Below are 27,901 nucleotides of genomic sequence, written 5' to 3' on the forward strand. Positions count from 1 at the left end.
GCCGGGCCCGTGCCGGGCCTCCCCGGCCCGTGCCCGGCCCGTGCCCGGGGCCCGTGCCGAGTGCCGGGCCCGTGCCGGGCCGCGTGGCCCGTGCCCGGCCCGTGCCCGGGGGCCCGTGCCGAGTGCCGTGCCGCGTGCCGGGCCCGTGCCGGGCCGCGTGCCCTGAGCGCATTTACCGTGCCGGAACCCCCGTGCCCGCCGTCCCCGCCCCCCGTCCCGGGGCCGGACCGTCGCGCAGGGGCCCGTTCGTTACGGGATCGCGCGCGGCCGCGCGCGGTCTTCGCGGCCGCCCTAGCACGGGTCGTTGATGTCGGCGACGAGGGCGTCAAAGGCGGCGAAGACGTCCTTCTTCGCGTAGCAGAGCGTGCCGCCGCCGCGGGCCGCCTGGCTGTACTGGCGGTTGATGTCGCCGACGCAGGCCGCGCCCGCGGACGCGGCGGACACGGCCCACTTGCTGTGGTCCTGGGTCTCGAGCCAGGACGCGCCCGCGCACGTCACGTTGTGCACGTCCTCGACGTCCTCGTCGAAGCCGGCGCTCTTGCAGGACGACGGGATCTTGTTCTTCAGCTCGCCGTTCATCCAGGACTCGACGCGGAGGGCGCCGAGGTCCGGCGCGACGACGTCCTCGTAGAGCTCGCAGTCGCACGCGGCCGACTTCGCGTAGTGCGTGAACTCGCGCGAGTCGACCTAGACGAACGTCGTCGACGCGACGTCGCGACGTGGTGCTCTCTGAAATGACCTCGCCGAGAGCCAACGATGCGTCCGAACATCGGCCGACACGGCGTCGATGCGAGCGAGCGCGGTGCGACAGGGTCGCCGGTCCGGCGCGGGCGTTTCCGGCGCGGGCGCCGACGGTCGAGAAGGTCTTCGTCGACGACTTCGCCGTCGACTTGACGTCGGCCAGGGTCGCGTTGAAGGACGGCGCGGCCGCGGCGAGGTCGTCGGACACGGACGAGTCGTAGTGCTGGGGCCAGTGGAGCATCAATTGCGCGCCGACGTCCTCGAGCTTGGAGGTGTCGAGCGTGAGGCACACGAAACTCTGGCCGTAGGTCGTGTCCGGCAGGCCGCCGTAGCCCTTGGACCGGCGGTCCGGGTAGCGCGGCAGCGAGTGGATGAGCCAGAAGCCCTGGTCGCCGTCGAAGAGCACGGCGCCCTTGCTGTGGCCGCGCGTCTCGCTCTTCGTGCCCTCGTCGGTCTCGTCGTTGTAGAGCGTGAAGGCGTGGCTCGACGGGAGCGTCCCGTAGATCTGCTTGAGGGTGCGCACGACGGCGTTGGACGACGAGTCGAAGGAGTTCGCCGCCTTGAACTCGTCGTCGCCGTCGAGCAGGAGGTAGGCGTCGCTCCCGGCGTTGCCTTTCAGGACGTAGAAGTGGTCCACGGCGTCGCCCGACTCGTCGAGGCACGAGAACTTGGCCGCCGCACCCACAACCAAAAGCAACAGCCAGAAGGACCGAGACCCTGCGGCCGAAAGCAACAGCCAGAAGGACCGAGACATGCTCGGGCTGCCCCAAAAGGCCGAAGCTGCCGATGCAAACATGCGGCGATGTTGTACCAGAGCCCGAAGCCTCGAAGACGCGCTCCACCAGCCAGAGCGCGAACTGCGCGTCCTGAAAACCGAGGTCCCGCCGCGCCTCGGCGCCGCTCGCGCCTTCCGAGGAGCATGGCCGACGCCGTCGAGGTGGAGGTGAAGGTCGACGGCGACGAACTCCACAACGCGACGGGCCTCACGCCGCGCTTCTCCGCGTCGACGGCGCTGCTGCCCGAGGGCGGCCCGCCGCCGACGCTGACGCTCCCCGCGGCCATGAAGCGCGTCCACAGCGTCGGGGGCCTGGCCGAACCGCCCAAGACGGCGAGGCTCGCGGGCGACGCCGACGCGCCGACGGCGCGGTCGCGCGCCGGGAGCCGCGCCGACGAGGCCGCGCCGCCGCCCGCCGCGGCGCCCGCCGACGCGTCCGAGGACGCGACGCGGACGGGCTTCACGCCGGAGAAGGCGCCGCCGCCGGAGGCGGCGCCCCCGGCGAGCAGCGACGACGACGACGACAGCAGCGACGACGACGCGCGCGCGCTCGCGTGGCTCCAGCGCCAGAAGCGGCCGAGCGCCGCGAGCGGCTCCCGGCCGAGCGCCGCGTCGTCCGGCCGCCGGTCGTCGGCGTCGCGCCGCGACTCCGCGACGCCCTTCGCGGCGCCGCCGGCGCCGCCCGCGCCGTCGTCGCCGGTGCTGGCCGGCTTCGAGCGCCGGGCGCGCGAGTCCGTCTCCGACCGCAAGGCGCGCGCCGCGGAGAGGCCGCCCGCGCCCGCGCCGCCGCCGGCGCCGGCGCCGGCGGACGACGACGACGACGGCGGCTTCGACGACCTCCACGCGCTCCACAAGGAGGCGCGGAAGCGCGACAAGCACTCGCACAACCACGGCGTCGCGAGCGCGCGGTCCATGGCCATCGCGAAGCGCCAGGGCCAGCGCGCCGCGCGCGCGGCCGGCCCGCCGTCCTGAAACCCGCCCCCCCGCCCGTCGCCCGCTCTTAGATCCCGCTCCCGACCTCGAACTCGTCCTTGGGGTCGTTCTTGAGGAGGTTGACGACCATGGTCGCGACGTCGCCCTCGACCTGCTTCGTCACGGCCTTGAGGCCGCCCTCCTGGATGCTCTTCAGCGGGATGGGCACCCAGCGCGGCACGTTGAACGACGCCTCGACCGTCGCGTCGCACGTGAGCTCGCCGTCGGCCACGGAGAAGCGCGAGCTCGACGTCGTGTCCATGATCTCGGCGACGGCGACGACGATGCGCGTCGCCCACGACGGGCCCGTGGCCTCCATGCGCTGGTCGTCGAGGCGCACCGTGACGGCGCCGCCGTCGCGCTCGCACGTGAAGGTCATGACGGGCTCGAGCTGCACGAGCGGGAACGACGCGGACTTGACGCGGGCCTCGAAGCGGCCGCCGCCGAGGTCCTTCGTGCCGGAGATGGCGTCGTTCGCAGCGACGATGGCCTCGTTGACGGCGGCGCTCCCGCCCTCGAACCAGGCCGCGAAGGTCGGGCTCGCCGCGACGGACTTGGTCGACTGGACGCTCCACCTGACCGTGCGCAGCGCCAGCGCCGGCGCCGCCAGCAGGGCGACGGCGAGGCGGAGATATCGCGCGCTCATTACGTGGCTCAACGTTGACCTCGTGTTGACAAAGGCAAGAATTCCCGCTCGACCGCACGGCCATGGCGGCCATCCAGAGGTTCGGGCTGCTCCTCGTCGCCCCCGCCGTCGCCGCGGCGCCGCCCGACTTCGCGGCGGCGGCCGGCGGCTGCACCGTCGGCGACTGCGCCGAGGGCTACGGGCGCTTCGACATGCCCACGGGCGGCTCCTACGAGGGCGACTTCGCCGCCGGCAAGTCCCACGGCTTCGGCATCCTGGAGTACCACACGGGCGCGATCTACCGCGGCGCCTTCGTCGAGGGCCGGCGCGAGGGCTACGGGTCCTACGTCTTCGAGGACGGCGCGACCTTCGACGGCGAGTACGTCGGCGACCGCATCTTCGGCTACGGCGCGATCACGAAAAAGGACGCGGACGGCGCCGTCGAGCTCTACGAGGGCGAGGCGGCGGTCAACGCGGCCATGGGCATCGGCCGCTTCCGGTTCCGCGACGGCGCGACCTACGAGGGCGAGGTCGTCGCGGGCAAGCCCCGCGCTGTGTGGAAATCAACCAGTGAGCTGGGACGTCGGGGCCAAACTTCAGAATTCTCTAGCTCGGTCAAATCGAAGTCGATTCGGCTGATTTTTGGACGAATCGATTGCTCTCAGCGAGTTCTCGAAGCACGGCGGAAGTGCTCGTGTCAAAACATTCGAATACGCGCACATTGAAGTCGGGTTGAAGATTTGATTTCCACACAGGCCCCACGGCGACGGCCGCTACTACCGCGCGGACGAGTTCGAGTTCAAGGGCCAGCGCGTCCCGCGGCGCCCGGCGGCGCGCGCGCCATCGCGCCCGCGGACCGCGCGCGCGCGCAGGTTCGTCGACGGCGCGCCCAAGGGCTTCGGCCGGGGCTTCGTGTCCTTCGTCGACGCGAAGCAAGGCCAGGCGCGCCGCCGCGCGGGAGCACGGCCCCGTCCGGCGAAAACTTCTCGGGACGTCGCTTTGGCTCGACTTTTGGACGCATTGGGTGCTCTCGTCGAGCTCTTCCCAGAGAGCGAAACAGCGCATAGTCGCGTGTCCCGCGCAGGTGCTCCGCGAGCTCGAGGGCGAGTTCGACGGCCTCGCGCTCGTCGACGACGACGAGGAGGCGGGCGAGGCCGCGGCCAAGGTCGGCGCGTCCGCGGCCAAGGTCGCGCGCGAGGCCGCGGAGGAGGGCCGCGCCGCCGCGGACGCCGCGCGGCGGCAGGCCGACGAGATCGCGGGCCTCGTCGCGGCCGAGCGCGCGGCGCGCAAGGGCGCGGACGACGCGCGCGCCGCGGACGTCGCCGCGCTCGCCGCGGCCCAGGCCGCGGAGATCGCGGCCATGAAGGCGCGCGCCGACCTCTAAACACGCCGTCGGGTGAATTCTCTAGCGCCCCGGCCGCGGCGCGCCGGCGGGGGCGGCCGCGTCGCCGCGACGGGGGTGGGGGGGGCGGGGGGGGGGGGGGTGCAATGGGGCCTAACAAGTGGGGGCGAGGACGTCGAAGATGTCCGCGGGCTCGACGAGGGCGACGCCCGCGGGGACGTCGCCGCACTCGGCCCACGCGTCCGCGGCCTCGTCGTCGCCGGGCGCGCCGAGGTCCGGCATGTCGAACATCTGGAGGTCGTCGTGGGGGTCGACGGGCGCGACGAGGTCGAAGGACTCGAGGGCGTAGGACCAGGCCGACATGAGGTGGCCCACGTCCTCGGCCGCCTTGGCCTCGGCGGCGGGGAGGAAGTAGCCGTCGTCGTCGCCGCGCGACGTCCCGGCGCCGAGGTCGTCGCTGAGGTCGCTGAGGGAGTCGTCGGAGGACGCCGAGGACCCGGCGCGCGTCGCGCCGTCGTCGTTTCCCGCGCGCCGCGCGCGCTTCTTCGCCGGCGGCCGCGCGCCCTTGGCGCCGCCGCCGGCGGCGCGCTTCGCGCGCGGCGGCGGCCGGTTGTAGGCGCCCTCGAGGAAGGCCTTCTCGAGGGCCGCGAGGGCCGCGAGCTCCGCGCTCGCGTCCTCGCCCTCGGCGGCCTTGCGCACGTAGATCTGCTTCCCGAGGCACTTCTTCCCCGCGAACTTCTTCGAGATGCGCATCGTCGAGCAGTTGAGCTTCTTGCTCAGGAAGGCGCGGAGCGTCGTGCCGTTCTCGAGCCTGCGGGGGGAGGCGCGGCGTGACGCGCGGCGAGGAGGAGAAACGGCGTAGTCTGGGCGCGGGCGGCGCGCGAGGGAAGCAGGCCGGCGTCGAAGTTCTGGATGAGCCGCGCGGTGAAGGCCTCCTCCTCGGCGCTCCACTTGCCGCAGCGCCGCGGCGTCGCCGCCGACGACTCGCTGTCGCTCTCCGAGGCGCTCACGACCGCCGCCTTCTCCTCGGCAACTGCCGTTGCAGCATCGCTGGGAGCGGCCGACGTTTCGTTCTTCGCCGGCGCCTCCGCCGGGGGCGCCGCCTCCGCGGGGGCACAGGGGTTGCAGGCGGTCGCCTGGGACGTCTGCGCGAACTTGAACGTGCTCGTGGTGGCCGCGGGCGGAGCCGTCGCTGCCATATCGGACATTCTGTGCTGTCCTTGGTCTCGCTAGTTTTGGGACTGACATCAGTCCAGCCAGCGTCAACGTCTACCTCAAGTGCTAATTCCCCCGCGCGGCCCGGCGCGGCCCCGTCCGGCGCGTCGCGCGCCCCGACGCCGCCCACCCGCGCGCGGCCGACCACGGTGCGACCGCTCGTCGTCCTACGGCGGGGAACGGACCGGATCCGGGCCCGCGGCGGCGCGCGGCTGCGCGCGCGCGGACCCCCTTACTGAGTCATAACGATATCGGCGAATCAAACTTGGCCCAAACTTACACCTTTTAGGATATAGAAACCGATTTACAGAATTTAGAAATGGCCTTCAACTTCAACAGCGAGTCGGCGCGTTGGGGGGAAGACCACCAAAGCCGAGGGCTGCCTTTTTGCCACAGGAGCTTGTCCGCGCGTGGGCGTGTTGTTGTCGGGCTCGAGTGCTGAAGCTCGGCGCGTTGTTGTCGGGCTCGAGTGCTGAAGCTTGGCGCGTTGTTGTCGGTCTCGAGCGCTGAAGCTTGGCGCGTGGTTGTCGGGCTCGAGTGCGGAAGGCCAGCGCAGTGGTATCGGGCTCGACGCAGTGGTGTCGGGCTCGCGCGCTGAAGCTCGGCGCGTTGTTGTCGGTCTCGAGCGCTGACGGACTGGGCAGCGTTGTCGGCCTCGGGCGGGTTCCTGCGCAAAATGACGCGCCTCCTGCTGCTCCTCTCGTGCGCCGGCGCGTTGCGCGCGCCCGCGCGGCGCGCCGTCCGCGCGCCCCTCCCGCCGGCGTCGTCCGTCGCCGGGGCCTGGCGCGCGCGGTCCGCCGCGGACCCGCGGTTCCGCGAAAAGCTCGCGCTCGAGGGCTGCCTCGCGGCCGCGCTGCAGGCCGCGGCCGAGGCCCAGCGGCGCCGGGGCGCCTTCGCGCGCGAGGCCGACTACGTCGTCGCGGGCGTGCTCACGGCCGTCGCGGGCAAGCTCGCGGCGTCGTTCCAGGCCGCGCCGTCCGACGGCGCCGTGACGAACGCGTTCCAGCGCGGCGCGAGCCCGCGCCGCCGCGTCGCGGCCGTCGCGTCGCCGGCGCCGCGGCTCTTCGCCGTCGGCTTCCTCGCCGCGGCCTTCGGCTACGGCGCGGCGGCGGCGCTCGCGGCGCTCCGCGCGCGCCTCGGCGTCGCCGCGCCCGCGGCCGCGCCGCCGGCCGTGCCCATCTGGGCCGCGGCGGTCTACACGGGCTGCTTCGTCGCGGTCGTGTCCAACCTGTCCTACCAGGTCCTCCAGGGCCTCGTGGAACACCGCCTCGTCGAGCCCGCGACGGCGGGCCGCCCGCGCGCGCGCGCGTGTCTCCTCTTCGCGGGCCGGTCGCTCCGGTCCCTCGCCGCGTCGGGCCTCGCCATCCGGGGGATGCAGGCGCTCGGTCTCCAAGCCGTAAGCTGACGTGTTACGCCGAGGGGGCCACGCGGACGAGGAGCTTGCCGCAGTGGCCGCCGGAGAAGAGCTTGACGAGCGCGCCCGGGAACGCGTCGAGGCCCTCCTCGATCTGCTCGTGGACGACGACCTTGCCGCGCCAGTGGTACCAGCACAGGTTGAAGAGCGCGAGGGGGATGGACGAGAAGTAGTGCATGACGTTGAAGCCCGCCATCGTCGAGCTCTTCTCCGAGAGCTTGAGGTACGACGACGGCCCGACGACGGCGCCGCCCTGGCCCTTGTCGTCGCGGCCCGTGTTGAGGTTGCCGGAGTACTGCGACGCCGCGCCGCAGACGACGACGCGGCTGCGCATGTTGATGCGGTCGAGCGCGACCCGCAGCGTGTCGCCGCCCGCGTTGTCGAGGAAGAAGTCGATGCCGTCCGGGCACGCCGCGTCGAGGTCGTCGGCGAAGGTCGGCGACTTGTAGTCGACGGCCGCGTCCGCGCCGAGCCGCTCCGTGACGAAGGCGCACTTTTTGGGCCCGCCGGCGACGCCGACGACCCGCGCGCCCGTCGTCTTCAGCAGCTGGACGGCGATGGAGCCCACGGCGCCGCCCGCCGCGGACACGAGCGCCGTCTCGCCCCCGCGCGGCGGCGCGAGCACCTTGAAGCACCCGACGTAGGACGCGACGCCCGTCGCGACGGACAGGAGCCCGAGGCTCGCCGTCTCCGGGACGCCCGGGAAGCCCATGCACGGCATGAAGCCCTCCATGCCCATGGTGCCCACGGCGTGGGTCTGCGCCTTGCACATGCCCATCACGCGCTTGCCCACGTGCTTCTTCGCGTCGTCGCCCGCGGCCACGACGGTGCCGTAGCCGAGCGCGGGCAGCGGGTCGCCGAGTTCGATGGCGCCGTGGTACGCCTCGGCGTCGAGCATCGTCCGGATGAACGCGTCGACGCTCAGCAGCTCGACCTTTACGCAGACCTCGTCCGGCGCGAGCGCCGGCACGGGCGCCGTCTCCTTCTTGCAATCCTGGTCCGCGTCGAAGGCGCGCTGCCCGGGCCGCTGCGCGAGCACCCAGCGCGTGTTCACGAGGTCCGTCGCGGCCATGGCGAGCGACAGGAGCAGCAGCAACGACGACAAGGGCATGCACGAGGCCGTCTGACACAGCCACACAGCCTTGCCCCCGACGCCGCGGAAGATGATGTACTCACCTTGAACTTCAAGTTGAAGGGAGCGCTCGCCGCGGTTTAACATATCCCGCCGGCGGGATATGTTGCAACGACGCACTCAGGTTCAAGGTTCAAAAAAAGAAGCGCGCGCCCTACTCGACCCGGGACCGGTTCGCGAAGTAGCGGCACGCGGGGCCGTCGAGGAGGCAGTGGCGGGGCACTTCGAAGAGGCCGTAGTCGACGTCGTCAGAGACGGCCCAGTCGCGGAAGACCTGGCGCACGCCGTAGGGCCCGTAGAGCCGGAGCGGGAGCCCGTAGCTCGGCGAGCGCTCGTCCGCGTCGACGAGGAAGTGGAACGCCCACTTCATGTAGTGGTCCGCGACCGCGCGCCGGCCCGAGCCGTCGTCGAGCGACACGTTCACGCGGCCGAGGTAGGCGAGCCCGCCCGCGTCGCCCGGCAGGTCGCGCCGCGCGTCGTAGGGGTCGAGCGGCGCGAAGGCGTCGAGGTGCATGACGCCCGCGATGGCCGGGACGCAGACGCACTTGCTCTCGGACACGGTGACCATGGCGCCCGCGTCGCCGGCGTCGCGCATCGCCGCCGTCTGCAGGTAGATCTGCGCCGCCGACGAGAAGCTGTAGCGGTAGCGCATGACCGAGTCGTCGCGCTCCCAGCCGAGCATGAGCGTCGCGCTGAGGTTCTCGTAGGTGCCTGTGTGGAAATCAAATCTTCAACCCGACTTCAATATGTGCGTAATTGAACGGATTGCGCCGGACTCTTCGGCTCTGCTTCGAGAACTCGACGAGAGCAATCGATTCGTCCAAAAATCAGCCGAATCGACTTCGATTTGATCGAGATAGAGAGTTCTGAAGTTTGGTGGGGACCCCCCAAACCAGTGGTTGATTTTCACACAGGTAGGCGCCGCCGGGCTTCGGGATCGCCGCGACGGGCGACCGCGTGTCGCCGGCGAGCGCTGCGGTCGCCGCGCGGGGGTAGCGCGCGACGACGGGCGCCGCGGAGACGCCGACGACGTCGCAGGGCATCGGCGCGAAGCCGTCGACGCCGTCGCCGTCGCGCCGGCCGCCGAGGCCGTCGCAGGGCCCGCAGGGCGGGTCGTTCTGGTAGTCGCAGGACCGGAGCCGCTCGCGGCCCGGGTCCGGCCCGTAGGCGGGCGGCGGCGGCGGCAGCGTCGCGTTGGCCCACTCGGCGCGGATCTCGCCCGTGTGGCACTGCTGGCACGACACCTGCGCGTCCCGCTCGCGCCGCGCCGCCGGCGAGGGCGCGCCGCGCGGCTCGGCCTCCGGGAGCAGCGGGAGCGCGAGCGTCTCGAGGAGCTCGCGCCGCGCCGCGGCGCCGACGTGGTGCGCGAGCCACATGGCGACCTCGTGGCAGAGGCCGTCGCGGAGCGCGGCGCGGTCGTCGGCCGTCGCCGGCGCGAGGCCCGCCGCGTGCGCCTCGAAGGCGGCCGCGTCGCCGAAGCGCGGCGCGCGGCCGTCGCCCGGCGCGTAGAGCGCCGCGAGCGCCGCGTCCCGCGATCGGAAGACCGCGGCGCCGACGCCGACGAGCTCCTCGTAGGCGAAGGACTCGCAGGGCCGGAAGTTCGGCGACAGGCGCCGCAGATGCCCGTTGAGCGCCGACGACATGGACGCGAAGTCGTGGCCGCGAAACTCGGGCCCGGGCGTCCGCCGGAGGGCGCGCTCCACGTCCGCGGGGTCCGGCGATGCGACGACGGCGGCGCTGATGAGCGCCACAAATCGAGCACAAGCCGGCTGCCCAGCGCTGCGGCTCGATGCAGTTCATGGTGAAGTTGCAAAAGGCTGCCTCAGCCCTCTGGCCTTGTCTCCCCCCCCAACGCGCTCGACTCCCCTCAAGTTAGGGCCCTAGCCGAAGGGGTTGGCCTTGGCGAGGACGGCGAGGGCCGGGTCGTCCTCCTTGGCCTTGGCGAGCGCCTCGGACGTGAACGTGAACCGCGCCTTGTTCTCCTTCATCTTCCGGCGGAAGTTGTGGTCCTTCATGCGCTTCGCGAAGTGCAGCACGGCGAACTGGACCATGAAGGCGGACGCCTCCTGGCCGAGGGCGTTGAGCACCTGCTTGGCCTTGGCCTTGCCCGGGTGCGAGTCGAGCTTGGAGATGCGGAGGACCGTCTTCATCGCCGTGCTCCGGACGACGTCGTTCTTCTCCTCCGCGCTCGCCGCGGCCAGGATGTTCGCCAGCGTGCGCATGAGGTCCGCGCCGTAGCCCTCGGCGTGCGTGAAGCACGGCGGGATGAGCTTGAGCAGGATGTCGAGCGCGCCGAGGTTAATTAAAAGCCGCCGCGTGCCCTCGACGTCGGAGCACCTCGTAATCAGGCGCATGACGGGCTCCTCGTTCTCCGGGATGAACGCCAGGGCCACGAGCTCGCGCACGAGGTTCGCCTGGCTCAGGAGGTGCGTCAGGTCCTTGAAGTCGGAGATGGCCGCGATCGCGTGCGCGGCCGACGACTTCTGGTCGAGGTCCGCGCCCGCGAGCTGGGCCTCGACGGCGTGGAGCGCGCCCTGGGCCGCGAGCGCGTGGACGTGCTTCCGCGCGCCGGGCAGCGTGCGGATCACGAGCGTCAACCGCCGCACCATGAAGGACACGGTCCTCCCGATGCGGCGGTCGCGGCGGAACGTCGTCATCGACGCCTGGAGCACGTGCATGAGGATCTGGGACTGGATGAGGCGCTCGCAGCAGTCCGGGCTGTGCGTGAGCTCGTTGACGATGGACACGCAGTGGCGCATGATCTGCTGCGGCGGGCTGTGGCGCTGCGTGATCGCGCGCGTCGCGTCCGCCGCGCCGCCGCCGGAGCCCCAGGTCCGCTTGCCGTCGTCGGGCCGCGGCGCGCTCGACGCCGCCGTCGAGCCGAGGCTCGAGTCCTCGTCGCCGCCGACGTCGAGCGCGCCGAGCACGGACAGCGACGCGAGGCCGAAGCGCGCCGGCAGGTCCACGAAGACGGCCTTGGCGATGACCTCCAGCAAACCCTCCTCGAGCATGCGGTGGTGGTTCGCCGGCTCCGACGCCAGGCTCAGCTCGCACTTGAAGATCTTCGCCAGCGTCTCCAGCGGCATGTGCTGCGTCTTCAGCTTCCGCAGCAGCACGAGCGACACGTTGCTCCGCACTAAAGGCTGCCGCACGGACGGCACGGACGCGAGCGCGCAGAAGAAGTCGACGAGCGACATCTCCACGGCCTCCTCCTTGTCCAGGAATTCGCGCCGGAGCATGAGCAGGCCCAGCGTGATGACGTGGTTGTCGAAGAGCATCTCGCGCCGCTCGATCGTCCGCGCGATCGTCGACACGACGGCCGCGGCCATGCGCCGGATGTCGTCGTTCTTGTTCTGGATCAACGCGAAGAGGTGGCGCAGCCCCCCCTTGCCGACGACCGTCGCGTTCGCCGCCCGCGACTGGCACAGGTTCTGGAGCACGGACAGGCTGTGCCGCTTCACGGACTTGTAGCTCCCCTGCATCATGCGGAAGATGACGTCGAGCCCCCGCGGGTTGATCAGGAACCGCTCGTTGATCTCGCGCACCTTGACGATCTGCGCCAGCGCCAGCGTCGCGTCGCGGATGCACTCGCCGTCCGTCCGCGCGTTCCGGGAGCCGTCGCCGATGAGCGCGAGGACCGCGCCGAGCGTACCCGCGCGCGCCATCATGGACAGGTTGTCGCTGTTCATGGACAGCGCCGCCAGCGCCGCCGCCGTGTCCCGCCGCACCTCGACGAAGTTGGACCAGTAGGCCAGATCGATGAGGGGGCCGAGCATGTCCGGCGACAGCGGGTCGATGTGGTAGTCGCGCTTCAGCGGGGCCATGTAGTTGGGCTGCTTCAGGTTCGGCTCGCTGCTGCTCCGCTCGTACTGGCGGCTCCCAGGCCGCCGCCCGGCGAGGGAGATCATGGCGCCGCACAGGCCGAGGGCGCTCGGCGCCCGCGGTGAGAGAGCGGAGAGGCGCGCCCCAGACGCCGCCGCGGCGCTGGAGCCGAGGATACCTCCATGGCGCTGCAGACTACAAGGACGCGCGCCCCGGGGGGCAGCCCAGCGCTTCAAAGCGCCCGCTCGAACGCGACCGCAGCGCTGCCCCATGGCGTCGCTCACGGCGCACCTCGGCGACGGCGACCGGGCCCAGCTCAAGGCCTGGTTCGCGGCGCAGAAGAAGCGCGCCGCGAAGCTGCCCCCGCTGGCCTTCCCCCTGAGCGCCGCGGACGTCTTCGGCGCGCCCGCGGGGACGACGGGCGGCGCGCTGGGCGTCGACTTCGTCACGGCCCAGAAGGACTCGACGAAGGTGGACCTCGGGAGCGAGCTGCCCGCGATCCCCGGCCGGCCCCGGCTCCCGACGCTCAAGCTCGCCCAGCGCATGGGCGAGGGCGGCATCGGCGCGGTGGTCTGGAACTGCGGCCGCGCGTTATGCCACGCGCTCCCGCGGCTCCCGGAGCTCGCGAACGGCCGCTTCGCCGACGCCTACACGTCCGTCTTAGAACTCGGCTGCGGCACGGGCCTCGTGGGGCTCGCCTGCTGGCTCCGGGGCGCGGGCCAGGGCGGGAAACGGGCGCGACGTGCCCGAGGCTCCTCTCTCGGCCGCGTTCCACTCGTTTCGGCTGATTTTTGGACGAGCGATCAGCTCTCGGAGCGGTCTCGAAGCGTGGATGCTGTTTCCGGAGCGCGCGCGCGGGGAACGCTCGCGTTGAAGCGACGTTGCATCGCCCTTTCCCGCCCAGGCGCGGGCTCGGTCGCGCTCACGGACCTCGCGTCCATCGCGCCGCTCGCGCGGGAGAACGCGCTGGCCTGCGTCGGCGCCGACGGGGCCCTGCCGCCGGGCCTCGCCGTCGAGGCCCTGGCCTGGGGCGACGCGCCGCCGCCCGGCGTCGCCGCGCGCGCGCCCTTCGACGTCGTCTTCGGCAGCGACTGCCTCTACGACGCCAAGGTGCTGCCCCAGCTCCTCGCGACGCTCCTCGCGACGACGGGGCCCGCCTCCGTCGTCTACCTCGCCTACAAGCGCCGCGTCGACGAGCGCGAGGCGCCCTTCTTCGCGCTCCTCGAGGCCCACTTTGCGTCCGTGGCCTTCTCCGAGGCGTCGGAGGTGCCCGAGGAGTGGCGCGGCACGGGGCTCCACATCTGCCGCCTCGCCGGCCGCCGCGAACCGGCCCCCTCGGCCTAGGCGTTCCCTAGAGCCGCGTCACGGCGCCCGGGGGCGGGCTCCGCGGGGGCCGCGCGACGACGCCGCCGGCCTCGCGCGCGCGGTGCCGCGCGGCCCGGGAGCTGTTGAGCACGTCCTGGATCGTCTCGTGGGACGACAGCGTGCGCAGGTCCTCGAAGGACGGCGCGCGCGCGCGCGGCGCGACGTCGGAGACGCCCACGAGGCCCTCGGCCGCGGGCGGCGGCGGCGGCAGCGGCAGGTCCGAGGGCACGCGGGCGAGGCGCGGGTCCATGCGCGACTGCTTCCGCGCGAGGCCCGGCGTCAGGCCGCCGCCGCTCGACGCGGCGAGGGGCGACCTGTGTGGAAATCAACCAGTGGAACGCCCTGTCCAGCAAAAACTTCAAACCTCTCGAGCTCGGTCAATTCGACGTCGATTCGGCTGATTTTTGGACGAATCGATGGCTCTCGTCGAGTTCTCGAAGCACAGCGGAAGTGCTTGTGTCAAAACATTCGAATACACCCACATTGAAGTAGGGTTGAAGATTTGATTTCCACGCAGGGGGCGACGGGCACGGCAGCGGCGAGTCGTCGCCGAACGAGTGCTCGCGGCGCGGCGGCGGCGGCGGCGGCGGCGGCGGCGGCGCGTCGTCGTCGCCGTGGAGCGGCGACGCGTCGACGAGCGGCGCGGTGTCGGGGTCCGCGGGCACGTCGCGGAGCGCGACGTCGTCGTCCGCGGCCTCGGCGCGGCCGCCGCACGTGAGGTACGCGCCGAGCAACGCGAGGAGGCGCCGCGCCTGGCCGTAGGCGGCGGACGCCGTCCGCGCGACGGAGGCGAGCGCGCCGTCGCGCGCCGAGGGGCCGAGGCCCCGCCGCGCCCGCGCCGACGCCGTGAGCCCCTCGACGGCGGCGGCCTCGGCGTCGTCGTCGCGGCCGTCCCAGGACTCGGCGGACGACGTGCTCTGGGCGACGGCGAACTTCATCGGCGCGGCGAGGCGGCCGTCGCGGCGGCGGCCGTCGCGGCGGAACCGCCGCCCGTCACGGGCGCGACGCGGGCGCGAGGCTGCCCAGTGGCATCGTCTTGTCCTTCTTGCCCTTCTTCTTGCACTGCTTCGCCGCCTTCTTCTCCGTCATCCCCGCGATCACCGCGCACGTCGTCTTCCCCTTCTTCCAGGTCGCCGAGTCCTCGCACATGACGCACTTCTTGCAGATCGGGCACGCCTTCTTCTGCTTCTTGGTGCACTCTGTCTTCGACACCACCTTGTCGCAGATCTTCTTGTTCGCGACGCACGCCTCTTTTTTGGCCTTCAAGTTTCGACACTTTCCCTGGGGACGCCCGGGCCGCCGCCCTCGCCGCCGCCCGGGCGTCGCGCGACGTCGCCCGCGCACAGCAGAAGCGTCGTATACGGCCGAGGGGGAGTTTTTTTTCGGGGGGCGCGCTGCGGGGCCGCGGCGCTAGCGCGCGAGGAGCGAGTTGATGATGTGGGCGAGGATGGACACCTTGGCGTGGTGCTCGGCCTTGACGGGGTGGCTGAGGTTCTCCATGCAGGTCTTGACCTGCTTGAGGACCTCGGGGACGTGGTTCGAGATGCGCGGGTTCGCCGCGTCGAGGCCGAGGATGCTGAGCTGGAGCCACTCGAGCTTGAGCGCGATGGTGCCGTCGCGCTCGAGCGTCGTGCCGAGCTGCTGGAGGAGGCAGAGGAGCGTGAGCTGGCCGAAGGGCAGGGGCCGGAGGCTCTGGACCGTCTCGAGGCCGACGGCGTCGAGCGCGAAGAGGAGCACGTCGACGTCGCTGCACTCGACGGCCTTGTAGACGCACGCGTCGTAGTCGCCCGCGTCCGCGAGGTCGCGGAGCTCGGCCTGCACCGACGACGCGGCCGACGGCGCGGGCGGCGCGGGCGGCGCGGGCGGCGCGGGGAGCGCGGGCGGCGCCGCGGCCGCGGCGCCGCCGCCCCGCGCGTTGAGCGCCTCGAGGAGCGTCGCGACGTTCGCGCCGAGGGCGTCGACCTTGGCCTCGAGGCGCCGCGCGCCGTCGCGCTCCGCGGCCTCGAAGCGGTCGAGGCGCGCCTGGAGCTGCGCGTCGACCTGCGCGAACATGCGCTGCGTCGCCGCCTGGACGGCGGGCACGAGCTGCGCGGCGAAGCAGTCGCGGAAGGCCTCGAGGCTGCCGAGCCGCGCGGCCTCGAGCTGCCGCTGGTCGCGCGCGGGCGCGTCGCGCGACTCGCGGCCCGCGATGGCCGCGGCGAACTGGTCGAACTGCTGCGCGAGGCGCGCGCTCTGGTCCCGGCCGCGGCGGTCGCCGTCCTCGGCCGCGCGGGCCAGGGACTCGCTGACGATCTGCGCGACGGACCGGACGCCGCTGTCCGTCGCGAGGCGCGCGGCGTCCATGGCCGCGCGCGCGGCCGCGTCGCGCGCCTCGGCCCGGAGCTCCGCGCGGTGCGTGCCGTTCGCGGCCTCGAGCACGGCGAGGATCTCCTCGGACGACGGCGCGCGCGGGAGCGCCGCGGCGGGCGCGGCGGGCGCGGCGGGCGTCGCGGGCCGCGACGCGGGCGCCGACGGCGGCCGCGACGCGGGCGTCGGCGCGCGCGGCGCGTCGAGCGTCGGCGGCGGCGGCGGGCTCGGCGACGGCGACCCCTGGCCCAGGTGCAGCGCCGCGAAGCGCGCGAGCGGGTCGCCGCCCGCCGCGGGCTCGTCGTCGCGCATGCCCGGCGGCGGCGGCGGCGGCGCGGGCGGCGCGGGCGGCGCGGGCGGCGCGGGCGCCGCCGGCGCCGCGGCGCCGCCGCCGCGCGGCTCGACGGCGCCCGGGTAGAGCGCCGACGGCCGGAGGAAGTACTGCTGGATCGCCTTGGTCTGCACGCAGAAGAGCTGGACCTCGAAGCCGCTGGGCTCGCCGTCGGCCTCGGCGTCGTGCGCGTCGCCGTCGCCGCCCAGCGGCGCGTCGAGGGCGACGAGGCTGAGCACGGGCTGCGACACGGCGAAGGGCGCGACGTGGTCGACGCGCGTCGCCTCCGGGTCGACGTGCGCGACGTAGAGCGCCGCGCCCGCGCCGTCCGCGGCCTCGGCGGCGACGACGACGAACTGGGCCGTGTCGTCGACGACGAGGCGCCGGGGCGCGCACTGCTGGGGCGTCTTCGACGGCGCGAGCGCCAGGGTCTGCCGGAGCTCGGGCTCGTCCCAGTCGCCGCCGTCCGCGGGCACGGCCCAGAACTGGAGCGCCTCGTTGCCCGACGTGCCCGTCACGAGGCGCGCGCGGCCGTCGCCGCCGTCGAGGAAGGCGGCGCTGCAGACCGCGGACCCGCCGAGCGGCTCGAAGGCGACGAGGAGCTGGGGCGCCAGCGCGTCGTCGAAGCGCCAGCACCGGACGAGGCCGTCGTCCGCGGCCGTCGCGAGCGCGGACCCGTCGCGGTTCCAGCGCACGTCGTTGACGCTCGCCTCGTGCTCCAGCGGCGGCGCCGCCGCGAGGTTCGCCACGTCCTCGACGTCGACGACGCGCGCGGACGCGTCGAGCGCGACGGCGAGCACCGCGCCGCCGCCGGGCCGCCAGGCGACGCGCGTCGCGCCGACTTTCTCCACCGTCGCGACGGCCTCGTGCCGCACCTCCTCGTCCTCGCCGGCCTCGGCGACGAGCCAGACGACGAGCGTCCCGTCGGCGCACGCCGACGCGAGCGTCGCCTCGGACCCGTCCGCGGACGCCTCTGCGAAGGCCAGGTCGACGATCGTCGCGCCGTGGCCCCGGAGCAGCGTGCGCGTCGCGCTGCTCCGCGTGAGCACGCGGATCTTGCCCCCCTTGATGGCGTAGGACACGAAGCGCGCGCTCACGGCGATCTGGTTCCCGAGGGAGTCGCGGGGCGCCGGCTCGGACTGGTAGAGCGTGATGGGCGTGCACTTGAGCTGCGCGCCGTCGCCGAGGTTACTCGGAGCCTCATACTTGGCGCTCGCGCCCTCGATGGCGGCGCTCATCGTCTACTGCGCGCGCGAGTCGATGGCTGCGCTCGCGAGGCTCAGCGAGGCCTCAACATCGCCTGCACCACGCGCATGGACGAGCAAGCTTCGAGCACTGCAGCTCATGCGCATAGCCACGCCTCCGGCGTCCTCGCGCCGCGGTGAGCGCCGACGGCCGCCGGATCAAGCGACGCTCGCGGCGACGACGGCGCGCGACGGGCGAAGGTCGCCCTTAGAGGCGCGCGCGGCGCGCGCGTCGGCGCCGGCCTTGGGCCCCGGGGCTCCTAGGCCCAGAGCTCCTGGACGTAGCGGCCGGTCTTCTGCATGTCGTCGACGTAGGCCTTGGCGTCGCTCCGCGAGCCGAGCTTGGGCGCGAGGACGTCGGCGAGGGCCTCGGCGACGGCGGCGCCCATGGCCGTGCCGCCGCAGACGTAGACGTGGCCCTTGCCGTCGAGGACGTCCGCGGCGAGCGCCGCGGCGTCGGCGTCGCGGCGGAGCAGGTCCTGGACGTAGACCTTGTGCTTCTGGGCCCGCGAGTAGGCGACGTGGAGCGCGTCGAGCGCGCCGCCCGCGCGCCAGGCTTCCATTTCCTCGGAATAGAGGTGGTCGAGGTCCGGCCGCTTGCAGCCGAAATAGAGCGTCGCGCGGGACACGCGCGCGCTGCCCCAGGCGGCGGTCTCGTCGCCGGCCGCCAGCGCCGCGGCGCGCTCGCGGAGGATGGCGCGCATGGGCGCGACGCCCGTGCCCGGCCCGATCAAGACCACGGGCGCGGGCTTGCCCGCCGGCGGCGCGCGGAACGACGACGGCCGCACGAAGGCCCGGATGGTGGCGCCGACGGCGGCGCCCGCGAGCGTCGCGGAGCAGACGCCGGCCTTGGCGCCGTCGGGCGGCAGCGTGGCGACGGCGCACGTCACGTGGACCCGTCCCGGGTCCGCGACGGCCGACGACGAGATCGTGTAGTAGCGGGGCTGGAGCCGCGGGCAGGCCTTGAGGACGAGGGCCGCGAGCACGGCCTCCCTGGGCGCGTCCGCGGGGATGGACGGGCCCAGCGCGACGAGCGCGGCCGCGAGCGTCGGCGGGCCCGGCACCGCCGCCGCCCACGCGGCCCACGCGTCCTTGGCCAACCCGGGCGCGTCGCCGCCCGCGGCGGCCACGAGGGCGGCGAGGTTCGCGCGCTTCGGGGCCGCCGTGAGGTCGCAGTAGCTGGTCAGCGCCTCGCGCACGCCGCAGGGCGTCGGGAACGGCGCCTTGGCGGCCGCGTCGCGCGGCGCGAGCGCGAACGACGCGTTCAGGTCGAGGCCCAGGGCTCCCGCGACGGCCGCGACGTCGGCCGGCGCGTTGGCCGGCAGGATCGCCAGGTTGTCCGCCGTCTCGTAGGGGAGGTCCGCGGCGTCGAGCTCCAGATGCAGCGTCGACCCGCCGTCCGCCGGCGCCCGGAGCTCGCGCGTGGCGAGCACCGCGGCCTCGGCGTTGTCCGCGTAGAACTTCGTCGACGCCCCCAGCGGCGCCGCCGTGGTCGCGCCGCCGAAGACGACGTCGAAGTCGAGCGCGACGGCGCCGCCGTCGTCCGCGGCGCCGCCGCTGCCGCAGAGCGCGCTCCAGAGCCGCTCGCGCCAGGCGTCGAAGTCGGCCTCGAGGTCGGCGTCGTCGTCGCCGAGGCCCAGGTCGGCGCAGCGCTCGCCGCCGAGCGCCGCCAGGAGCTCGTCCGTGAGCTTGCCCATCGCGTTGAAGTGCTGGTACTGCGTGTTGCCCAGGCCGAAGACCGCGAACTTCGCGCCGGCGAGCAGTCCGCCGTCGTCCTTCGCCGCGGCCTTGGCCCACTTGAAGAAGACGTGGGAATTGTCCGTGGGCTCGCCCTCGCCGTAGGTCGCCATCGCGAAGACCATGGTCGGCGCGCGCCAGCCCGCGTCCTCGAACTCGTCCGCCTCGAAATCCTCCAAGTCGACGACGGTCGGCGCGAAGCCGCGGCGCCGCGCCTCGTCGGCGATGGTCTTCGCGAAGCCCTCGGCCGTGCCCGTCTGGCTCCCGAAGAAGACCTGCAGCCGCCCGTTGGGCGCCGGCGGCGCCGCGGGCGCCGCCGCGGCGGCCGGCGCCGCCGCCGCCGCCGGCTCCTCCTTGGCCCCGCCCTTGAGCACGACGATGGCCGCCAGCAGCAGCGCGACGGCCACGAGGCCCAGCACGATGGGCGCGTCGACCATGGCTGAAACCCGGAGCTGCGACGGCGCGAGGCGGCGAAACCTGGAGCCACCTACGTCCGCAGAGACACGAGTCGTGTGCGGCACGGCAGCATCAACAACGGCTTAGAGCTTCACGGTGCCGCGCCCAGCGTAATTGATCCAAGTCTGGGGCGCTGGTCCGGCGCGTCGTGCGGTCGCCATGGCGGAGATCAAGGTGCGGCGGTCCGCGAGCCAGCGCGGCGGCCTCGACCGCGGGGGCTCCTTCCGCCAGCCCGGGCAGCCCGGCGGCATCGAGCGGCGGAGCACGCAGCAGCTCCTGGAGACCATCCGGCACCTCCAGGAGGAGAGCTCCGACGACGTGGCGGCGGAGCTGAGCCAGAGCAAGCACAGCATGGCCATGGTCCAGTTCATCGTCTACTGGGTCTTCCTCATGATCGTCTTCGCGGCCGTCTTCGCCAGGGCAGGAAGTTCCCAACTTCAAAGGCTCCGATCTCGGCCGCGTTCCGCTCGTTTCGGCTGATTTTTGGGCGGGCGATCATCCCTCGAAGCGTGGATGCTTTCTCTGGAACGATCGCGCGCGGAACGCTCACGTTGAAGCGACATTGAATCACTCCGTTCCTGCCCAGGTCTTCGCGCCGCCGTACACGACGCACTTCTACCGGCAGACGGCGACGGTCGAACGCCGGGGCCGCGAACGGGTGAACTCGACTTCAATGTGAGCGTACGCGACAGTTTCGACGCAATCTCTTCGGCCGTGCTTCGAGAACTCGACGAGAGCAATCGATTCGTCCAAAAATCAGCCGAATCGACTTCGATTTGACCGAGCTAGAGAATTCTCAAGTTGGTGCTTCGACGCGGGCCTTCCGCGCGCGCGCGCTCCGAGAAAACGCATGCAGGGCGCTCCGAGAGATGATCGCCCGTCCGGAACTGGGCCGAAACGAGCGGCACGCGGCACGCGGCCGGAGCCTCCGGGGACGTCGCGCGCAGGTCAAGGAGCCGCTGCTCCAGAACGAGATCTACGCCAACGTCTTCTTCGAGAACGCCATGAACGCGGACCAGATGTACCAGGTCCTCAAGCAGCTCATGATCCCCCACACCTTTGCGAGCAAGTACTGGTCGGGCAAGGTCTTCTCGCCGAACGACAAGCAGCGCGTGCGCCGCGCGGAACGACTCCGTCGCGTCGACGGTCGGACGGGCCGCGCGCGCGTCGCGCCTCGGACGCGGGGCGGGCCGCGCGCGTCGACGCTGATCCCGGGCGGCCCCAGGTACAAGTACCGCGCGCAGTACACGTCGGAGACGCTCCTCGCGCTCGGGCGCGTCCGCCTGCGCACGCTGCGCGTCCGCGACGACGCCTGCGACCTGCCGCGGTTCCTGCGGGACTACTACGAGGAGTCCTCGCCGACGGCCTACGAGGACAAGGGCGCGCGCGCGGCGTGCTTCGGCGGCTACGCGGCGGAGCACCAGGACGAGGACGACTGGACGCTCGAGGACCCGGAGACGGGCGACGAGCTGAGCCTCAAGTACAAGGCCTACAGCGACGGGCGGGCCTGGGAGTCGCCCTTCTCCAAGGTCTGGTACGGCGAGGGCGGCCAGGTCTACGACCTCGAGATCGGCAAGCGGCAGGCGACGGCGAACCTCGAGGCGCTGCGGCGCGCGGGCTTCGTCGACAACCGGACGCGCTGCGTCTTCGCGGACATGACCTGGTACAACCCGAACGTCGACATGTTCACGAACGCGCGCGTCGCGTTCGAGTTCCTGCCGTCGGGCAAGATGCACCCGACGCTGTCCGTCGACAGCGCGCCGCTGCTCTACGACGCGCGCGCGCTGAACATGGACGGCTACGGGTTCGCGGACCTCTGCGCCGTGCTCATGGAGTTCGCGCTCTACGGCGGCGCGATCTGGTTCCTGGCGCGCGTCTCCGAGGACGTCACGGACTACGCGTCGCTCAAGGGCTACCTGAGCGTGGGCTGGAACGTCATGGACGTGCTGAGCGTGGCCTGCTTCCTCGTCGTCATGGTGCTCCGGGCCATGTGGATGCTGCGCATGATGAGCGACAGCGTCAACGAGTACGAGGAGCACATCGACACGGACGAGCACGCGGACGACGAAAAGTTCGGGCCCTTCAGCTTCGACGTCTACATGCGCCTGCGGCTCACGTTCCAGTACTACCGCTACTGCCGCAATTTCCTCGCCACGGGCGTGCTCATCACCTTCATCAAGGCCTTCAAGTTCCTCTCCGTGTCGAAGCAGCTGTCGCAGTTCACGGAGACGATCTACGTCGTGTCGTCCGAGATGCTGTCCGTCGTGCTCATCCTCGCCATCATCCTCGTGGGCCACGCCGTCGCCTTCCACATCTCCCTGGGCCACGCCATCGCGGGCTACCGCACGTTCTTCGACTCGATGATGACGCTCACGCTCGCGATCTTCGGCGACTTCGACCTCGAGGAGATCATCGCCGTCGCGCCGACGAGTGGCCTCGCGATGATGATCTCCTACATCGTCGTCATGACCTTCGTGATCCTGACCATGTTCCTCAAGATCATCGACGTGTCCTACTCCGCGGTCATGGAGCGCATCGCGGGCGACGACGACGACAACTTCACGCGCGACCTCCGCGACGCGCTCGCGCGCATCGCCTACGACCTCTACTGGTCCGTCATGATCCGCCTGACTCTGCTCCGCGCCCGCTACGCGCTCCTCTTCCACCGGCCCGACGGCGACCGGCCGGCCCTCGTCGTCGACGACGGCTCCGCCGCGGGCTTCGCGGCGCCGGGGAAGCGGTCGCTCGCGGAGAAGCTCGCCGCGCGCGACTCGGCGCGGACCCTCGCGGCGCTCCCCGAGCCCGACGACGACGGCGACGCGCAAACGCCCGTCGACGACCGCACGGAGCTCCAGCGCGCGCTCGACAAGCGCGAGCGCCACGTGGAAAAGCACGGCCGCGCGTTCGACGCGGCCGCGGAGCGCGCGCTGCTCGTGGACCACTTCGTCGCCGAGCACCGCGACGTCGCCGAGGCCGACGTCCCCGCGGACCACGTCTCGCGCAAGTGCGACGACCTCGTCGCGCACCAGCGGTCGCTCGGCGACCTCGCCGCGAAGCTCGCGGCGGCCATCGCGGGCGAGGACGCGCCGGCGACGCCCAGCGGCGCGCGCGGCGCCAAGAGCGCGACGTTCCAGAGCCCCGTCGTCGCGCTGCTGGACCAGCCGTCGCTCGTCTCCGCGCTCACGGACCCGCGCGACCCGACGCCCGCGGGCGCCGCGGGCGCGGCGCCGCCGGCGATCCAGGAGGAGCTCGACGTCCTCTCCGTCGTGTCCGCGGGCTCGCAGCGGACCGTGGTGACGCACGACGGCGACGGCCCCCCCGCCGGGGTGTAAGCGCCTTCCGTTTCTCAGCTTTTTTAAAGGTCGCGCGCCCCGGGCCGTCGAACTCACGGCGGCCGGCGGCCGAGCGCGTCCCGGATGTCGCCCGTCCTCTGCCGCTTCCGCGCGCGCGCGGGGCCGGCGCCGCCGCAGGCGGCGCAGGTCCGCGCGGACTCCGGATTCCGCAGCGTGCAGGCCGCGCAGTCCCAGCCCGCGCCGGCGTGGGGGCGCGCCGCGCCGCAGCAGGCGCACGCGACCGCCGCCCGCGCGTTCGTGAGCGTGCACGCAACGCAGGACCAGGACTCCTCGCCGCGGCGCGCCGGCGCCTCGTCGCGGCGCGGCGGCGCCTCGCCGCTCCGCGGCGGCGCCTCGTCGCGGCGCGCCGGCGCCGCGGGCCGCTTCTGCGCGCCGAAGAAGCTCGTGATCGCGCTTCGGCCCGAGGCGACGGCCGCGAAGTCGCCGAGCGAGAGCTGGAGGCGGCTGCAGGGGAGGCCGCCGCCGTCGAAGCCCTTGAGCAGGAGCGCCGCGGCGGCCGCGAGGGAGGGGCCGGTGACGCTCGCGGGCGCGCGCGTCGTCTTCGTGCGCATCGCCGCGTCGTCGTCGTAGTCGCCGCGCCGCCCGAGCGTGAACTTGGCCGGCCGCCGGTCGTTGAGCGCCGCGTCCTCGTCCGCGCGCTCCGCGAGCTCCGCGGCGAGGAGCCGGAGCCACTCGGCGACGACGGCCGCGCGCCGCTCGGCGGCCGGGAAGGACTTGAAGACGTTGAGCGACTTGGGCCGGAGGTTGTCGACGACGGCCGCGCCGTCGTCGCCGCGGAGCACGAGCGCGCGGAGCCGGGCCGCGAAGGGCGGCGCGGCGCCGCGCCCCTCGAGCGCGATGAGCGCGTCGAGCGCGCGCGCCGCGGTCGCGTCGTCGCGCACGCCGAGGGCCGCCTGGATCGCGAGGCCCTCCTTGCCCCGGTAGCCGTTGATCGACAGGAGCGGCGTCGCGTGCATGACGTCGGGCACCTCGGCGCGCGACACGACCGTCGTCCGCGCGGGCTTGTGGCGGCTGCTCGCGAGCTTCGCGAGGAACTTGCTCGTGGACACGCCCGCGGACGACGTGAAGCCCGTGCGCGCGAAGACCGCGTCGCGCAGCGCCGTCGCGAAGACGCCGCCGCGCGCGAGGCGCGCGTCCTCGGAGCCGCCGCCGGCCGCCGCGGCGGCCGTGACGTCGACGTAGACCTCGTCGATGGACGCGCGCTCGATCGTCGCGCCGCCCGCCGCGCCGACGAGCGCGTCCAGGACGGCGCGCGACGCGCGGCGGTACCGCGCGAGGCTCACCTGCGGGCGCCGCGCCGATGAGCGCGTCCAGAACGGCGCGCGACGCGCGGCGGTACCGCGCGAGGCTCACCTTGGCGGCGGACCGGTCCGGCGCGGCGGCGGGGTCGGCGATCGACGCGCCCGTCTTGAGGTCGAGGTACTCGACGTGCACGCACGCGATGCCGTCGCACTTGCGCCGCGCGTCGCGCGGCGTGTCGAAGCGCGTCACGCCGGCCGCGCGCGCCGGGTACGACACGGCGAGCAGCGAATCCCACTGGACGACGCCGACGGCGTCGCGCCGCGCGTCGAGGCCGACGCGCTTCGCCTCGACCTGCGCGTAGAAGGCGTCGAGGTCGAGGTGGACGATGACCTTGAAATCCATGGCGGTTGTTGCCGGCGCGCGATGGCTTCACGGCAGGAGGGCAATCGGTCGTCGGCGCTCTCGATAGGTTCGGCGCGCCAGTGGCGATGGCTTCTCGGCGCGCAGTGCGGCGATCGCTTCTCGGCGCGCACTCGGTTCAGCGCGCTGGATGGCGAGTCGCGCGGGCGGCGATCAATGCGGCGCAGCTGCTGCCTTGACCTGCCTACAGGAGAACCATCCTGCATTTGCCACTTCTTCAGACGCTTCAGACTTCACCTGAAGGCATCTTGATGCTTGTCCACTCTACTTGTCCACATGCGTGTCCACCTGCTTGTCACCTCGGAACCCCCTAGGAACCCCCCCCGGTTCCAGGCCGAGCGATGGGTCAGCGCGCGTCGCGCATCGAGACCTACGCCGAGGTTAGTCGTCGGGGGAGCCGAAGAGCTGGTCCGGGTCGCAGCAGGGGCAGCCGCGGAGCTTGCGGTGGCCGAGGTCCGAGAACTTGGCGCGCTTGCCCGCGACGGTGGCGCGGGACCCGCCCCCGCGCGCGCGGCGCCCCGCGAGGAGAGAACGCGCGCCGGACGCGACGAGGAGCCCGGACGCGTAGAGGAGCAGCGAGCCGCCCGCGGCGGCCGCGGCGGCCGCGACGACGTCCTCGGGGTGGCGCCAGTGCTTGACGCGCGTCGCCGTCGCCGAGACGACGAGGCCGAAGCTCACGTACCACCAGGCGTCGTCGGGCGCGCCGCCGCGCCGCGGCGCGCGCGCGCGCCGCGGCGGGTCGCGGCCGCCGTGCGCCGCCGCGAGCGCGGCGCGCTGCCGGAGCACGGCGTCGTAGACCGCGTCGCGGCGCAGGTCGGCGAAGGCGCCGGGCGTCGCGGCGACGCACCTTCGTCCGTTGCCGAAGACGAAGACGAAGCACGAGTCGATGGGCGCGCAGTCCGGGTCCGTGCACAAGACCTCGCGCGCGCTGACGGTGCAGTGCGACGGGTCCCGCGCCATGGCCGAGCGCACGACCGACGGCAGCGCCTCCGACGCCCAGGTCGTCACCTTGCGGTGGAGCGCCTTCCGGTCCGCCGTCGTGTTCGACGGGTCGAAGAGCATGGTCGTGCGGATGTTTTTCTCTTGCGTCTCGCGCGCGCACGGGTGAGTTACGCGTGGATGGCGTCGCTCACCGTGCCGCCGCTGCGGGGCTCATGGCAGGCGATGAACTTGAGAATACGTCGTCCATAGTTGCGACTTTCGGCCGATCTCACGGTATTATACACTGGGTTGCGGGCTTAACAAGAAATCGATGACTTCGTCGAGCTCCAGCGAGCTCGCCGGGGTCGGTGGTTCCATCGAAGGGGCGTTGGCGCAACGGTAGCGCGTCAGATTCCAGTCCTGAAGGTTGCGTGTTCGAATCACGCACGCCTCATTTTTTTATTATTTTTTTTGCTCCTTGGCGGACTCCTAGAGGCGTGGTGTTCGACTCACGCACGCCTAATTTTTTTTGGCCGGCCGTCGCGGCCACCGCCACTGCGTCACCGCGTCACTGAGGCCTCGATTACCGGCGCGGCCCTAGCGAGAACCCATAAGAGTTGTTACACCTAGACCTAGCGCGCGAAGGGCAGCAGCGCGTAGCAGAGGAAGAAGCACTTCCAGAGGTGCATGTAGAAGGCGGCGACGGCGCCGCCGGCCTCGGCGTCGACGGCGCGCGCGCGCGCCGCGGCGTCGGCCGCGGCGGCGGCGAGGACCGCCGCGAGGCCCGCGCGCGTCGCGGCGCGCGCCGCGGTCTCGGCGGCCGCGGCCGCGGCCGCGAGGCCGGCCGCGGCGGCCGCGAGCGTCGCGACGAGGACCGCGGCCGCGCCGTCGAAGACGCGCTGGCGGCCGAGCGCGCGGCTCAGCGTGCGGACGCCGTACCTCGCGTCGCCGGCGACGTCGGGCACGTCCTTCATGAGCGCGATGGCGACGGAGAACGCGCCGAAGAATGCGACGACGAGGCCGAGGCGCGCGTCGGCCGCGGCGCGCGCGGCGCCCTCGGGGAACGCGCGCGCCGCCGCGTGCGCGTAGAAGCACGTGTTCACGAGGACCGCGCGGACCTGCGCGGCCATCGACCGGTGCGCTGGTGGGACGTCGGGGCCGGACTCGCTCGGTCGCGTCGACGTCGCTTCGGCCGACGTTCGGACGAATCGTTTTCTCTCGTCGAGCGCTCGCAGCGCGGCGGAAGCGCCTGGTCCAAACGACGCGCCCATTGAAGTCAAAAATGAAGTCAAAAATGAAGTCAAAAATTCCGCGCGGGCGTCGACGGCGACGATGCACGCGGCCGCGAGCGCGGGCGACCGCCTGTGTGGAAATCAAATCTTCAATCCGACGTCAATGTGCGCGTATGCGACCGTTTCGACGCGAGCTCTGCTTCTCTGCTTCGAGAACTCAATGAAAGCAATCGATTCGTCCAAAAATCAGCCGAATCGACGTCTGAAGTTTGGCGGCGACCCCCCGAACCGCTCGGGCGACCGCTTGAGCCGGAGCGGCGGCGCCGAGTAGGCGAAGCCGAGGAGGGCCGAGCCGAGGAGCACGCGCCGCAGGGGCTCGGACCCGAGCCGCGCGTCGCAGCCCAGCAGCGCGGCGCCCGCGAGCGCGGCGGCCGCGATCGCCGCGCCGTCGCGCATCGCGAGCTCGCCGGACGCGACGGGCAGGTGCGGCTTGTTGACGCGGTCGATGTCGACGTCGCAGAGCTGGTTGAGGCCCGTGATGAAGACGTTGACGAGCAGCGCGGGGCCCAGCGCCGCGCACACGGACGCCGCGAACGCGGGCGTGAGCGCGGCCGCGGCCGACGGCGCCGCGAGCGCGTGGAGCGCGGGCACGGACAGCGCCGTGCCGACGAAGGTGTGCGGCCGCGTGAAGCGCCAGCCGACGCGCGCCGGCCGCGCGACGCGCGCCAGCAGCAGCTGGGCCGACGCGACGCCGCCGGCGCCGGACGGGTCGCCGACGGCGGCGCCGCGGGCGGACCGCCGCGGCGCGCCGAGCGCGCCGCGCCGCGCCGGCGGCATGCGCAGCGCGCCGACCGCCGCGGCGCCCAAGGCGACGACGACCGCGACACGCATCGCTGCACCGAGAGCTGAAGAGGACACAAATGGAGCCAACAAGCGTCGGCGATTGAAGGCAATTTGACGCCTTGGAGCCTCCTTGGTTGAAGGTACCTAGGAAGAATTACGATGCGCGCCTCCCCAGCCAGAGCGATGGAGGCCGTGGTTTAACTTGAAGAAGAATTACGATGGGCGGCAGCCCGGAAGCCCTCGTCCTGCTCCTCGTCGCCGGCGTTCAAAGTTTGCGCCAACGAGAACGGGCTGGCCCGCCGGCCGCCCATGGGCTGGCGCTCCTGGAATTTGTTCGGCGCCGCCGTCGACCAGCGCCTCATGGAGCGCGTCA

At 72.7% G+C, this 27,901-nt stretch overlaps 6 protein-coding genes across 6 annotated transcripts; 3 read left to right on the forward strand and 3 right to left on the reverse strand.

Annotated features, from left to right (window-relative positions):
- Positions 1 to 3,289: 3,289 nt before the first annotated feature.
- Positions 3,290 to 3,643, forward strand: AURANDRAFT_15454 (hypothetical protein; the record flags this gene model as incomplete). The annotated part of the gene is made up of 1 exon (XM_009042553.1): positions 3,290 to 3,643. A coding segment is annotated over one exon (354 nt), but the record flags the coding sequence as incomplete, so codon positions are not given.
- Positions 3,644 to 7,079: 3,436 nt separating this feature from the next.
- On the reverse strand, positions 7,080 to 8,156 carry AURANDRAFT_32598 (hypothetical protein; the record flags this gene model as incomplete). The annotated part of the gene is made up of 1 exon (XM_009042637.1): positions 7,080 to 8,156. The coding sequence occupies one exon, from the start codon at positions 8,154 to 8,156 to the stop codon at positions 7,080 to 7,082; it is 1,077 nt and encodes a 358-aa protein (XP_009040885.1).
- Positions 8,157 to 12,308: 4,152 nt separating this feature from the next.
- On the forward strand, positions 12,309 to 13,382 carry AURANDRAFT_67153 (hypothetical protein; the record flags this gene model as incomplete). The annotated part of the gene is made up of 2 exons (XM_009042554.1): positions 12,309 to 12,780; positions 12,943 to 13,382. The coding sequence occupies 2 exons, from the start codon at positions 12,309 to 12,311 to the stop codon at positions 13,380 to 13,382; spliced, it is 912 nt and encodes a 303-aa protein (XP_009040802.1).
- Positions 13,383 to 17,584: 4,202 nt separating this feature from the next.
- AURANDRAFT_32584 (hypothetical protein) lies at positions 17,585 to 18,292 on the reverse strand (the record flags this gene model as incomplete). The annotated part of the gene is made up of 1 exon (XM_009042636.1): positions 17,585 to 18,292. A coding segment is annotated over one exon (708 nt), but the record flags the coding sequence as incomplete, so codon positions are not given.
- A 2,229-nt stretch (positions 18,293 to 20,521) lies between these two features.
- AURANDRAFT_72512 (hypothetical protein) lies at positions 20,522 to 25,640 on the forward strand (the record flags this gene model as incomplete). Its single annotated transcript, XM_009042555.1, has 2 exons — positions 20,522 to 22,845; positions 25,346 to 25,640. The coding sequence occupies 2 exons, from the start codon at positions 20,522 to 20,524 to the stop codon at positions 25,638 to 25,640; spliced, it is 2,619 nt and encodes an 872-aa protein (XP_009040803.1).
- A 445-nt stretch (positions 25,641 to 26,085) lies between these two features.
- AURANDRAFT_67156 (hypothetical protein) lies at positions 26,086 to 27,576 on the reverse strand (the record flags this gene model as incomplete). The annotated part of the gene is made up of 3 exons (XM_009042635.1): positions 26,086 to 26,571; positions 26,779 to 26,815; positions 26,975 to 27,576. 3 exons carry the CDS (start codon positions 27,574 to 27,576, stop codon positions 26,086 to 26,088), a joined length of 1,125 nt encoding a protein of 374 aa, XP_009040883.1.
- Positions 27,577 to 27,901: the final 325 nt, after the last annotated feature.

Source organism: Aureococcus anophagefferens (genome assembly GCF_000186865.1).
Source record: "Aureococcus anophagefferens unplaced genomic scaffold AURANscaffold_34, whole genome shotgun sequence".
In the NCBI taxonomy this organism is placed as follows: domain Eukaryota; class Pelagophyceae; order Pelagomonadales; family Pelagomonadaceae; genus Aureococcus; species Aureococcus anophagefferens.